The sequence below is a fragment of the Gasterosteus aculeatus genome, chromosome X (genome assembly GCF_964276395.1).
Source record: "Gasterosteus aculeatus chromosome X, fGasAcu3.hap1.1, whole genome shotgun sequence".
NCBI lineage: Eukaryota > Metazoa > Chordata > Actinopteri > Perciformes > Gasterosteidae > Gasterosteus > Gasterosteus aculeatus.
Window position 1 is genome coordinate 12,686,406 of NC_135698.1, and position 14,480 is coordinate 12,700,885.

The following is a 14,480-nucleotide window of genomic DNA, read 5'->3' on the forward strand; positions in this document are numbered from 1 at the left end:
TTGAGAAGGCTGAGAGAGCTCAAATTAGCTTGATGAAGGGGCTGCAAAGGGAGCAATAAAATCAAGGGAAGTTCGAGGTGCAGGCCATGAATAGGTGCAGGAAGGAGGAATGGATTGAGACTGAATAGGAGGGAGGGAGGGAAGGGGGGAGGTAAATTGCACCAATAAAGCCCAGGCTAATTGTGCCTCTGCATTCTCCAACGTTCACCCGCTTCTCCTTCCACCATCCTCCCTTTTCTATTTCGGACTGCAAACCTCCTCTATCTTCCACATTCCTCCCATACTCGTTTTCCTCCTCCGGCCTCGCTTCTTCCTCCTCCTCCTCCTCCTCTCCTCCCTAAAGTGGCTGTTGTGTAACTCTGCAGAGACTGACCCAGCAGCAGTGATGCCATTGATCAGCAGTTCTGGTGCCAGGCTGCTCTCATTGTAATAAACAAGCTCTGAGCCGCTGGAACCGACCCGGAGTGCTTTCACAGGACACACACACACACACACTTCAGACCTATGATGTAATGCAGAAGAACCTAGAATTGTCTTAAATTTACAGCTTGTCTGGATTCCATCTTTTTGTACTGTAATCCCTCCAGACCATACACACACAAGTTAACAAGATAATTATTTTATCTTTATTTAATGGACTCCAGCCCCCCCGCGACCCTGTGTGCAGGATAAGCGGTTTGACAATGGATGGATGGATCTTTATTTAGTGGACCCGGTGGTCAGGATTCTTTGAACAACATTACTTGTCTTCTGTCGTTATCCTGTTGGAGAGGATTTAAAGTTCCAAAGTTTTGGGCTGAAAATAGCTCCTTTCTTCCATCTTTCTTTTGTCTTCAAGCCAATGCAGAAATCTTTGTGAAAGTTCTGAAAACGCCATGTTGGGAGCTTTTTTGAAGTACAAAGTCAATACATAAACATCCTTGATTTGAAGCCAGTGTGGGACCTTTGCCTGCCCCCCCCCCCCAACAATTCACAATGCTTCCCCAAGTGGCTGTAAGAAAACACATCTGGTCTTTCCATTTGTCATCTTTGTGGTCTGGCTCAACATATTCCCTCTCTCCCGTTCTCCACATCCATCTATCTTCTCTATTTTCCATCTTCTCTGTACCAACTTAAAAAAAAAATCCACTACCATATAATCCAAACTTGACAAAACAAGAGCTTGGGATCAGCCAAGCGGTTTCCAGTGTACACAGACACACACACAGCCCCAGGGGCCAGGTAGCCTAGACGCCAACGCTGCAAGTAGACTGAAGATCACCTCGGTGTCTGATCAAAGTCAGCTTGAGCTTTTGGTAAAAGCGCTTTGTCCTCGCTGCCCGTGTTTGTCACAGAGGGTTCAGAGAGCAGCCAGCCGGTGATAATGGTTCATTGTTACGGCCAACGAGGTCCTCACTGCAGCACCTGGTGTGAGGACACGAGCTTGTTGGTCACAGTAGAGGCACATTAAGTAGGCGGACTTCCAAAGTATTTCCTTTCTTTGTTGAATCACATCCCGTTATCACCTTTTCGGCTTCCTGTAGTTCGTGCGTGTTTACCTGAATCCTGTGCCACGGATTGTCCCACATGGAAGGGCTACTTTGGATTTAAATGGCATTAATGGTCCTATTCTTAGCCTTAAGTCTGCCTCACTCTTCGGGCGTTGACGGAGCTGTGTTGGGGTGGTTGAGCCTGGCTTGTGTTCAGCATATAGGGGAATATACCTGTGTGTGTAACATGTGAGGCTTGCGTTTTTCGTCCCCCCCCCAGCTTGCACGTGTCTATTTAATGGGGCTTAATTACTTCCGTTGCGTGTGGCCGAATGAAGCCGCGGCCTCGATTCACGCGTGGACGCAATGAAAGACCCGGTTCAAGCCGCATCGGGTGTTTTTTCGGCAGTAAACGCGCGGTAGTTTCGCGCCGGTGAGGCTGTACAAAGCCCGGCCGGCATGCACCAGACTCCGCGTTCAAATCGCGCGATTTAAGCCTCTCCGAGTCTCTCGCGCGCGCGCGCGCGCACACACACACACACACACACACATCGATACGAGCTCTCTATTGTTTCCATCGATACGCCCGCAGTTCGAGGAGTCGGCAACCCTGCGCACGGAAACCGTATCGAGGAGAGGGGAGGAGGAAGAGGAGGAAGAGGAGGGGAAGAGGGAGGTCTTGGAAGAAGCGATAGAGAGTCTATCGTGGTGGTGGAGTAGTGAGACGGGACCCGCAAAGAGCAGCTCGGTGAAGCTCTGCGATTTTTGTTGTTTCGTGTCCTGCGACCAGAGACAGACAAAGCGGGAACGAGCGGAGACGCGCGGCGGGTCTTCTTTTTGTCTTTCGGGGTGCGACAAAAAGCTGAGACAACCGTCCACTCTGGATCTCTTCATCCGCTTCCTGTCGTCCAGGATGAGGTTTAAAAGGAACGGGTCCTACACGCTGAACAGGTGAGAGGCGACGCGGTGAACTGATCACGTGTTATCCCTGCGGGGGGAGGGCTGGGGGGGGGGGGGGTGTTATATTGCTTATAAATCAATTCACTTTCCGCGGAGGCTTACAGTGACACTTTATACCGTCTTTCCTGCACTTCATGACATTTCTTTACTGATGACTCTTCAATAATACTTTCAGGCACACTTTACTTTCAATGCGACATTACGTCATTGTGATCTTCATCGAGGACTTTTGAGGCGGCATCTGATTTAAAAAAAAAAACCACAATGTTGCCCCTCTTTATTCTAGAGTGGAAAAAATTCCTCTCAAGGGGTCCAGTGGTTTCATTTCAATGTGCCACCCCAGTGTATTGAGTCTGTGGGACAGACTCTGGAGGAACCTGTCTGTCTGGCTTTTAGGAGGAGGGGTGGGTCTGTCTCACCATTCCATTGTGGAAAAGAGCAAAATGATCTATACTTTTTTTTTTATCGTCCTCTCTCCTTCCCTTTCAGTCAAATACCCCCCCCCCCCCCCCCCTTGCCATCCCATTTCCTAGCAACTTTGTATGTGTGATGGCAACGGCCTGTTTTTGTATTCACAGATCACCCAGAGCTTTTATATTCACACATTGTGTTATCGCTCCAAGTCACAAGTTTATAAGGAAAAGTCTTTCTTTGTCTGCCTGCCATCCAGACGGATGTCTTGCTTTTATTGTGGGTCTGGATTTCGTGATAAGGCCCACATATTTAGAGGAAGTACGCTCAGAACTGGGCCATATTGTTGGAAAGTGGCAGTTGATTTGTTGTCGGTTTCACTTGTTCCTCTTTTCCCGTGACCGTCCGCTGCACGCACGCACGCACGCACACACACACACACACACACATCCCCCCCCCTTTTCAATACTGAAACACAAAGGGGACCCGATAAGTGCCAAAAAACATCTTCGGCACTCTGTTGTAAGAGCGAGAAGGGAAGGACCCTTTGCTTCCTCGTGCAAGAATCCCCGCCTGGCCCCTGCCATCCCTGTGTTGAGCAATCGTGTCACGCGTGTCGCAAGTGTGTATTCCCATGTGTGCAGGAGAGCGGGAAGAGATGATTGGCCTGGTAGCTCCTGGCGACAGGTCTCCAGGGAGGTGCAGGGAGTGTCTGAGGAGGAGGGGGAGGGGTGACGTCATTGGATGTAGAAGCGCTTCGCATCTTCTTTTATCGGCGAGAACGGTAGCGGAGAGACTGACACGCTGTGTTGTCGTATGGCAGTCTTCGTTTACAGCATCACACACACACCTGAACACTGCCTTCCTTTTTGTTTTTAAAGCGATTGGTCTCATGGAAAGAGATACAACGAGGCCCATAATTCCCCCTGTGTCCTTCACGCTGTTTGACCACCCAGTACTCCGCAGCGATTGGCTGGCTTCCTGGGGGCTTGGGTCCGCACTGCCCCCTCCCGTTGCGTCCCGTCCCTGTGCATCATTTCTGTGAATGAAGAGCGTTATCCGTGTGCTGCTCGCTCACGTGTGCGGTTCCTCCCAGAGTGTCGACTCCAGAGGATCGCTGGCAAATCACGCAGCGGCGGGCAACTTGTTGACACCGACTCGCCGTCCAGAGATGCTGGACAGGATTTTGACTTTTGACTGATTTGGCAAAAGGCGGGTGTGTTTTGGTCTGTGAGCGTCTGGTGGATATTGGATGTATCCATGTGATTTGATTTCTTCCCGTCTCTTTCTCTTTCGCGGTCCTCCCTGCGCTGCCCAGCAGTCAGCATTTTGTTTATGGGACGCTGTTTGCCAAGCTAATCTTCCCGCCTTTCAAATGGGAGCCAGCAAGCGAATGAGAGGGAGGGAGGGAGGGAGAGCGAGAGGGAGGGAGGGAGACAGACAGAGAGGGAGTGAGAGTGTGAAAGTGAGGCAGGCAGTTGCAGTATAGTTGGAAAGGAGAAAGAGAAACATGCTCAGAGAAGCGGGTCTGGATTTGTGAATTCTTTTTGGTTCCTGCCAATTTTGCTCGGGCCGAGTCCCTCGTTGGCCTGCGTCCATTTGTCCATTCGTCCCGCCCGTCTCTCGTTGAAGCCACAGTAGCTGTTTTGGTTCTCGAAGGTGCTATACTGGCGCTACTGCACCTGTAGCAGAGTCTGCAAAAGAGGAGCCTTGACGGGAAAGTGAAAGGAAGGAAGGAAGGAAGGAAGGAAGGACGGACGGACGGACGGACGGACGGACTGGTGCTGTGGGTCGGAGCCTCGTCAGCCCGGCTCTGCTTCACCCCCCCGATGGGGGTTCTGGTGTGCTGCGACTGCTTCTTCTACCGGTACCTTTCCCCTTTATTGCCTTACGTCATACTCTCCTTTACAGCATTGTTCAACTTATGTTGTCAGACCTTCATCCCCCCCCCCCCCATTCCGTTATGCTGCTGCAGTCTTGCAGGGGACGTTTGAGGACACTGCTGCTGAGATTCTGCTGGTATCTTGACCTGGTGTGAAGGAGGAGGTGGAGGTGGTGTTAAGACCAGTCTGGAATAAAACTGCTGCAAGTCATGTAGTTTACAACGGTGTTCCTCGTGTCCTCCCGTGAGCCCTTTTGGCTGCGCAGCACTGTTTGTTTGGACACCGTGTTCCCTTTTTTCCCCCCTGTTTACGTCTTTTTTTTTTCTGGTCATTATCTGCAAAATGTACACTTGCTTTGGTTTCCTACCTGGAACAACGATCGCGTGTTGCTGGGAGGTGCACCCGTAACGCCGGCTCTTGGAAAAGGAAGCTAAATGACTTCGGTTTGACTCAGTCGCAGTCGGAGCAGAGAGGATCCGCGTCCCGTCCCCCCCTGTGGTTCTGGGACTCGCTAGCCTGAGCTTCCCTCATCTGCTGTATAAAGTCTATGTAGCGGCCGTCTGCCACTTCCTATGTTGCGAATTACATTTCAAAATAAAAGTACCAACACTCACACAGAGTCAGGTGGGCAGTGGTTTATGAATGAGTGTAGGCATCTAGGCAGAGGGATGGTTGTATGGACATGGGGGGGTGAGTCGGGAGACGATACTTTTTGTTGACCGTATTCTACAGCGCACTTTATTGCATCGCCGCACCGCTTGTATCGCTTCGCCTGCTTGGATGTTTTTTAACTTGACTTTCGGACAATAAAATCAATCAACTTCACAGGAGGAATCTGCGTCTGTTTGGAACGAGTCCACACACCAATCTCCCGTACTTAGCCTCACGTGACTCTACCGGATTGTAGTCACCACATTCTAAATTTAACTTTCCAGCTCTCTGAGGTGTAAGGTAAAATTGTAGCTTTAACACACACACACACACAACACATGGCGCAGCTGGATTAGATTAGGCCTTGCTGGCATTTAGAACTTTGTTTACACTTTGCCGCTGCTCTTTGTGTGAATGACAGCCTGCCCTTTAAGTGTGTACGAGCGTGTCATGTTATAAATACAGTAGGCCCCTGTGAAACGCACACAGAAGCCTCGTTAAAGGCATCGGCTCGTGCCGGGAACGGAGCCACTCGTGGTTATTTCCCTCCCGGTCCCGGTCACGGCAGGGTTGGGACCTGCCGTGTGCACTGATGTCTCACAGGCTCATTAAGACAAAATGGGCCATTAAGTCTATTTCCGGCACTTCCTCTCCCCGGGCGGCACCGGTCGGCCAATCGGAGCGGCTTGGGGTGGTGATGTCATAAGGCTTTGGACGACGTGTGTTGTTGGAGGCACACCCTTCCAAGCAGGTCCTCGTTGACCTCTGGCCAGCCGAGCCCCCCGAGCCCCCCTCCTCGTCGGGCGAGCGCCAGTGTTTCACCTTTCAACAGCAGCATTGTGTGCAGAGAAACCGGCCCGCTGGCGCTGAGAACAGCTCTGGCTCCGATGGCGATCATCCTGTTTAAAATCTAGCGATTGAAGAGTCTGTCATCGGATGAAATGACAAAAAAAGACGGCCTTTGTTTCTCCGACTTCTGCCTTTTTTTATATATAGAAAAGTTGGTAACAAAGGCGCAATGTGCTGTTGAACAACTTCACGTCTGGAAATATGCAATTTTGCTTTCGTGCCGAGAGTTAGATGAAGAAATCAGTGCCCTGTTATTACAGATTAGCTTTGCATAAAGAGTAGACGCTTAAGGAGCGGCTAACAAATATATTGCATGCTAAATCTCTCTTTCTATCGGACTCCACCACTACATGTGGTTTTTACTGGGTCTACTTTAAAAAAAAAAAAGCAATTGAAATGAGGTTGAAACGTGCTCACGGTCATGACTCTTGTCTTCTGTTTGCTGTCTGTTGACACATTAACCTGTCTGGTTCGGATTCAATTTGGCCCAATATTGACTCTGTAATACACCCAGTCACTATTTAATAGTTAAAATAAGTCAACCTTGCAGGATCAATTTTCCAGGGTCTCCTTCAACTCAACAGCCCCCCTCCCACCACCACCACCACGATGAAGTCACAAGTTTAAGTGTGCGTGAAAAGCTAAATACCGGTTTAATGTAACTGTACCCGTTTCATGCGCTGCTATTGTCGTGCTGCAGGAGAGCAGATGTAGTCAGACCTCGAGGCTCCATCTCATGACAAAAGCGCGTGTGTGTGTGTGTGTGTGTGTGTTTGCTCTCGGTGGATCACTTGGTAAATGTTCTAGTGTGTGATACGGAACAATAGTTGTGACTGTATCGCGGCTCTGCGTGTGTTGTGTTAGCAGAGCGCGGCGTGCTGTTTTCCATGTGTCTCTCGTTAGGCTATCTTTGGCAGCTCGGGCTGCCTCCACAGAGCCGGGGCGGCGCAGCTCAACAAGGACGCCATTCTCCACCCCCGAACCCAGTCACTCCCTCCGTGGTCTCTCGGACGGGAGCTGAAATGCTGCAGTCTTTTAGGGAAGTTAGGCTGCACTGGTTGGCTGAATCAGTCTTGGCCTGGAGGAAGAGAACCGCGTAATTCGCTGTATGATCCGGCTGTTTGGTCATTCTTTCACACCTAAACTAGTTGGGGCACGTAGTCTGACTTCTGACTTAACCAGGGTGAAAAAGAACCGCATCAGTGGGGTTTTAGAGACATAACCCGTTGGCTTTTGATCTTTGTCCTTGGATTTGATGATTGAATGCTGTTTTGTAATCTAATCGTAATGGAGAACAAACAAACCCTGTCCAAGGGCACCTTGGTTTACTTGATCCTGTGAGGACAAGTGTTATGTTAGACTCCTACACTGGGACCCGGGCTGACTGGTCAATGGACATACTGTGTACTCTGTATAGGAGTCTTGACCTGACTTCTCTACTTTGACCTGTCCTCCAGTCACAGCGGAGGACAGACCTCACGCACGGGGCCAGTTGCATAACTGTGTGTGTGTGTGTGTGTGTGTGTGTTCAGGGGCAGATAGTCCTGCTGGCTCAGGAGATGGAGAAATAGATGGCCTTGCACTAACCTCCCCTCAGCATTTTAGATTCACAAAGTCAGCCTGCGCGCACGCGCAGTCATGCACACGCTTGAGTATAGAAGCGATGTCTTTGCAGCTCTCCTTTAGGTACTGAAACAGCAGAATTCAGCTTTTTTTCTTTTGTCTTTTTTGACATATAAGCAGGAAGCAGAGTTGCTTTGCACAGTGGGGAGCTTCAGTACAGACCATAGTAAGTATTGGCAGCGGAGTGGAAGTGGTCTGCGTGAGGCAGCAGGTGCCCCGTAGGCGTGCAGCTGCTCGGGGGACCAATTGGCAAGTGGAGAAGGGCTTCATTGTGTCTGGCTGACTTTTGTATGATGGTCCGGTGGAATTAAAACGGTCGGACAGGATTCAGTATCGAAAACAAAGGCCAGGGAGGGAGGGAGGGAGGGGTGTGTGTGTGTGGGGACTTGTTTGTAGCAGTTATTTCAGCAGCAGCCGATAGCTTCCCCGCGCTGCCTCTTGGGAAGCAAAAGGCCCATTTTGAAAGGGAGACAGGAAGTGCTTTGGCGCCTCACTTCCTTTTTGTCAAGTTTGTCCCAGGAGGGAGGGAGGGGGCGGTCTGGTGAAGCCCAATGGAACGGAGAAGGTGGGACACACACACACACACACACACACTTGCCTGCTGCATAGCTGTGAAATTGCCTCAGTGCAGCAGTGCTCTTTGCAGCTGTTTCCCCCCTCGTTTGTTTCAATTATCCATCATCTGACCTGAGAGACAGGTCGAGGACGGTTCAAAGGAATGCATCTTCGTAATCATCATCTGGATGATCCCACCTCGTCACGTTGGGTTTTGTGACGATAGAGCCCCCCCCCCCCCCCCCCCCCCCCCCCCGCTCCGTCTTTGTGAGACCGTATTTAATCAGAGAGCAGCTGTGAAACAACGGGCCAGCGGGGGAAGCTGCAGAGTGATGACGTGCATAACATCCATCATGGTCGCTGACAGAACTCTGAGGCCGCCGGCCAAGCGGGGGACTGACCTCTGACGACTCTGAGAGCTTCTATTCTACCTCCCGTGTTACAGGCTTCAGCTGCTGTATCGTATCGTTCGAGGCTTTCTGCTGTGCAGCCGGATGGGCACGATGCACAAGCAACCCTCCCATCCCCTCCTAGGAGAGATGATGTCACCGCATAAGCTCATGTTCCCAGGTGGGAGCCAGTTACGCCTCTAAGCCAATCGGAGGCTGGTTTACACCTGAATCCCCAGGCCAGGAGACGCAGGCACACGCGCTAAACTCAATGGTGTTTGCGGCCCGCTGATTTCATCTGTTGGTGAAAAGGGGAGGGCGGACGGGAAGAATGTGAGCGTCATTGCTCATCAATGAAATGAGGTTGTGCTTCTGCAGCAGCGTGGAAGGAGGGACACACACAGGAAGGACATCTATCGATCTGACCTCCCTTGCGTCTCCTTTCAGCCCCCTTTTTCTCTCATTTTTCACCGATGTCAGCCGCGTACGCCCGCATCCTTTCCCTCACACACCGTCGTCTGCAGACAACAATGGTATCGTTTCCCCCCCTCGTGCATTTGTCTTGTCCCCCCTCAGCGGGCCGACAGAGGACGCGCTCTAATACTTCCTCGATGCCAGTGTCCTACGAGTAGGACAGGGCCCCGCTGTCGTGTCGCTGTCATCTCAGCAAAGCCCTCGAGGGGTCAAACATGTACGGCTTTTGTCTGCGATTTTCCAGGACATTTGCTTCCCTTTTGTTCTCCGAGCTTCCCTTCTCCCCAGCGCAGCCCCTTCTTTCCTCTGGGTGGAGCCCGCACACAGAAACGCATGTCCCGCTAGATTTGCATAAAAATACGACTTGGCTACACATGCAATAACACACATGCGTGTATATCATCGCTGCCACTTTCAGATGCGTAGTTGCAGAGGGGATTGTTTTTCCACCGGCATCTAGACCACGAAAGCATCACAGCGCAGCACGATGCGTGGCGGTATTGACAATAAATAACGTGCATTAAGATGATGGATTGTGTTGATTTGCAGTGCGTCTGAGGAAGGGGCGTCTGCTCTTGGCGAGTCAGGGAGCGCTGGCTGGCTCATGTTTTCCACCGGCTTGTTTCTGGGTTTGTTGATCGGTTGGCCTCCTTCAGTCTCATGCTTCTCTTCACCTCTTTGCCAGATCCTGGGTGGGACCACTTCCTCCGCTTTCATCCACCGTGTGTTAATCAAACTCGCACAATGGACCAGTTTCCTCCGTTGTCAGATGGTAGGGGGGGGGGGCAGGTCTAGTTATCAGGGGGGAATTTAGTTTTCAGCATTTTTGTGACCTTATTTGGATGTTTAGTTCACTTTCTGAGATTATACTCCATTTTTTTCTGGCCATATTCCTAATATCCCTGAGTAACCATCATGTATCGACAGAGGACGGGAGCCAGCGATGCTCTCCGGAGAAACTGGCTGCTGTGCGTCTGTGCTGAACGCTGTTGATGAAGCTGTGCGCGGACATGAGGGTTTTTTCTCTGCGTCATTCCCTGCGATTGTAAGGAGATTTGACAATGGAGAACGGCAACGCCGTTATGAGGAATAAAATAATAATATTAGTCTAACACAGCAACACTATTCAAATGTAGGTTGTGGTACTGTTGCAGCTATGTTGTGTATACAGGGCGGCTTTAGTGCTATTTAGGTCCTCTTTTTCTTATGATTTAGCTCGAACAGAAAATACTTTTTTATTACGGTCAACTAGACCAGTTTTAAACATGTTAGATAAACTTGGCTGCCACTGCTTTCTGCTTGTTTTTTGGGGGTGTGGGGAGGGGGGAGGAGGGGAGATGGGAGGGGGGGGCATGAAAAGAGAGCTCTGTTCACATCCTGCGCAAACATGGGTGCTACTGCGATCCTTTTCCCGCCACCTCCCGTTGGCTTTCCTCCTTCCCTCCCTGTATTCCATGACGGTCTTTCTCCTCCGTCCCCTTATTCACTACTGTTCTCTCTCTCACTCACACACACAGACTCCCTCTTGTGCTCCTGAGCAAACAGAATCATTTGACCACAGCTCCCTCTGCACCTCTTTTTTTACATCACAAACTACGGTCTTCCTGCCCCCAGACCTCACCTCCCCTTGCAGACTGATGCTTCAGTATCGCTTCATTGTACATTTTAAAGTTTGGCACTTTGTTTTCCCATATGCTCTTTGCATTAGTCAGCCATACCAGTAGTGGAAAGTAACTCATTATTACTCTTTAAGGGAGGATGGCGTCTATAGCGTCAGCATAGTGCTGGTTTGGTTGTTACAAAAAAAGCACACGCACACAGTCTCACACAAAAAAGTCCTTCTAGCTGTAAGGTTGTGAGTTTTAAACATGTCAGCAGTGAGAGGCCTTTTCCTACGCCGGCTTTACTTTTTTATACTTTCATTGCATTTAGTGCCAGCAGGTGGCAGCATTGTTGCGTGCGTGCGCGTGCGTGCGTGTGTGCGTGTGTGTGTGTGTGTGTGTGTGTGTGTGTGTGGGCTCTAACCTCAGTGCCAAGGTTATTAGATTCTTCCCAGGAAAAAAACATTCTTTTCCCCTTTCAGTTCCTTTGGAGTTCTGGGAAAACGCGTAGCCTTGAGTAACCTTTTCTCTTTCCTGCAGCAATGCAATCCTGTGCAATAGAATAACTCCAATATCATCAGAGCACACGAGCGTCACCATAAAGTTCAATCCAACAATAAAAGACAAACCACTAAAATTCACTCTGCTGATAAAGTTTGTGTGATTTGGATCAGAAGCTCCAGAACAGCGACTGAACGGGCCGTCTTCTCTAATCCCAAAGTCCAGAACAGAACCTATTATCTACGTTATCTATGAACCTCTGCCTCTGTCAGTTCCTTCGCCGTTGGCTGACCTCGCACCTTTTTGCGGGTTAAAGTCACGGGCCCCGGGGTTGTGTGATTCAGCGCCCTCTTGAACTTGACAGACAGGTGTTTCTGGCCGCCCAGGGTGGGCGGATTAGGGGATAGATCCAGGTTTTCTCCTGCTGAGGAATGTTGGGAGGAGGCGCACAGCGAACCGCCACAACCTCCCACATCGAGCCAAACTCCCACTCAAACTTTATTTTGTTTTTTACTTTCTCCGTTCACTCCCTTTTCTGTGTTTTTGCCCTCACTTCACCCCTCGCACTTAGCTAATCTCAACGGCTTCTCCTTTCCTTCCTCCGCAGCTGTTGCCCGATTCCCCTTCTCATCCTCCATTTCTCCTCGTCAGTTTCCATTCTGGTCCGTTCCCGCTGATGCGATATGTGCTCAATCCCAGCAGCATCCATGGAGATGGTCATTTATAAAAGTCTGGACACAAGTCTGGTATTTCTCATCTCCTGTCTTCCCTTGCTTAAAGCCCTTTTTTCCTGTATGTGAAAGATTTCCCATCTTTCAAACATACTGGGCTACTCTCAATTTTTTTTCTAGGCTTATTAAATGGTTTATTTAAAAAATCTAATCCATTCTGTCTTCAGACTACATTATAAGCAAGGCTCATGCCATTGCATCTGCCCATGATGTGCATACATCTCCCCCGTAAACAAGGAAAAGCCAATTAAGACCAAACATCTTGACCTCCTTCACTTCGCTGTTGGCCGTTGCTCTTCCTCCTCGGCGGCGCTCCTCTCCTTTTGTTTACTCCGCCTGTGTGCGCAGAGAGAGCCGGCGTGTCTTTGCTTGCAGCTCTTCCCCTACAGGAATGCAGAGCAAAAAGAAAGAAGACGAAGAAGCCGTCGGAGAAAGGGGCACACATGCAGAGAGCGAGGGAGGACTTAGATTCCTTAAGGGTCGGAAGGAAGGCGATGGGTCAAAGAAACACCGGTATGATGGAAAAAAGGTACTCTAAGCCATCAGGTACAGAGGTTTTTTGCATTGTTTGCTATGCTTTCATCGACTTCATTGATAAAAAAAGAGGTTGAAATAAAGGCTTAAGGCGTGAGCTTGGCTCCGGGACGTAGGTTGGCTTTCAATATTGCTACGATCTGTTCTTCAATTCGTATACGGAGGAGGCGGCAGGCTTATAATGTACTTTTGCTGCAGTTTTTTCAAATATATTTCTCAGCTCGGCCGGCATAAAGCGCTCTCTCTCGTCTCACCGCGTTGCTGGGTACGCCGGTGCGGTCGCTGGGTTCGGCGTGCCGAGCGCCTCCTGGCCCCGCTGACCTCTGTCTGGGGCCCACAGAAGCCCTCCAGTCTGCTGTGTTTTCACTGGTTAAGACCTTTTACCCAAACACGCCGCACCACTCCCACACACCCGGGGCGTCCCGGGAACGGCTGCGTCCCGTAGTCATTCACCTCGGTGTCCGCGGCGGTTGGCCGTCTGACGCGTCCGTCGGCGCGTCCGCGGCTGCGCGTTGGAAGGGGGGGGGCACCGAGCGGCTGCCAGGCCCCCGAGGCGCATCTGCTGCGGCTGTGACTCATCTGCTGCTGGCCTGGAATCAGTGTTTTCTTTGTCTCGACTAGGTGGAATGTCCCCCGACTTTCAAACGCAACCTGTTAAGCCAGCCACTCAACTCGCTTTGTCCAAAAAGCTTTTTAGTGTTTCCTCAGTTTTTTTTTTTTTTTTGACATACCATTAGAACTTTTCCCTCCCAACTGGTGCACTATCTCGACAACACAGTAATGACTCGGATTGCTGGCATCTTGCTCCACCCCAGTCTTTATTTTTCTTGTGTTATCTGTTGTTCTCATCGCTCACTGTTCTAGTTATCGTGCGTATTGTTAATTCTTCCTCTCATCAGATTTGAGGCCTGGCCCATCCATCAGTCAGCGGGTGACATCAGTGTTTCCATAAACAGCCTTTATTTTGTCTCCGCCCTGCTTTTTAACCAAGTGATGTGTAATAAAACCGTGGCCTTCCTTTATCTCCCCGGTGGTTGTTGTTGTTTGATGAGGGCAGCGCACTTGAAGCAGCTTCTTATTACTGATCAAAGCCATTTAGTTCACGGTTCTAATGTAACCCCAAGCATTCCACGAGGAAATGAGCGCTCCACAGAAGGCTCTTTGAACTCTGTGCTGCCCTGTGAAAGGTTGAGGCGTGCGTAGATCTGGCTTTGATGAGAGCAGGTTGATTGATCCCTTGTCTTGTCTGCATCGTGGAGGAGAATGTGTCTGACGTTAGCAGAGAAAGAACGAAGCAAACCTCCAGGCGATGGTATGCGGCCATTGGTTTCCATCCACGTCAGACGTTGCGTAAGCGGGTCCGCCACGCGCAGCCCGACGGCACCGTGTCCCGTCTGCCTCTCGTCCAGCAGCCGCCGGGTTGTGTTACACGACGAACTGCAGGTGTGACCACACACACACACACACACACACACACACACGACCCGTTTGGCCAAGGAACAGAGTGATCTTGTTGATCTTGAATGGATGTCTCCTATTTTTAGTGATGGCCTGGGTCCAATTGTTCAAAGCCAAATTAATGGAAAGTTCTCTTAACAGAGGATTTCCATTATTGCAACACACTGGTTTCGTAGCACATTAGTACCTCATTTATCAACTATAACTACAATTCAACACTGTAATATATCACAACTCTCTATAAACAGTACGTAGTGGTATAAACCCTGTACGTACGGCAGCCGCAGAACAACTCTTAAGATAAATGGTGTGACCTTTTAATTAAACTTTAACAACCCCCACCACAAACAACCCTCTCACCAGATCACAGGTCTGGATCCCGTCGCCAGAT

General features: G+C 50.2%; 1 protein-coding gene across 5 annotated transcripts in view; it reads left to right on the plus strand.

The window, feature by feature from the left end:
• Nucleotides 1-14,480, plus strand: part of LOC120808801 (MOB kinase activator 2) — a 40,697-nt gene that overhangs the window by 13,137 nt on the left and 13,080 nt on the right. The window contains exon 1 of one of the 5 annotated variants that reach the window (XM_040161985.2): nt 1,329-2,420. The exons of 2 other annotated variants lie outside the window; for them this stretch is intronic. In XM_040161985.2, coding sequence (XP_040017919.2) covers nt 2,383-2,420 — 38 coding nt within the window. In that variant the 5' untranslated portion in view covers nt 1,329-2,382. Of the gene's footprint in view, nt 1-1,328; nt 2,421-4,282; nt 4,708-10,599; nt 12,627-14,480 lie in introns of those variants that run through there. 2 more of the 5 variants (XM_040161986.2, XM_040161984.2) reach the window with 2 other exon arrangements.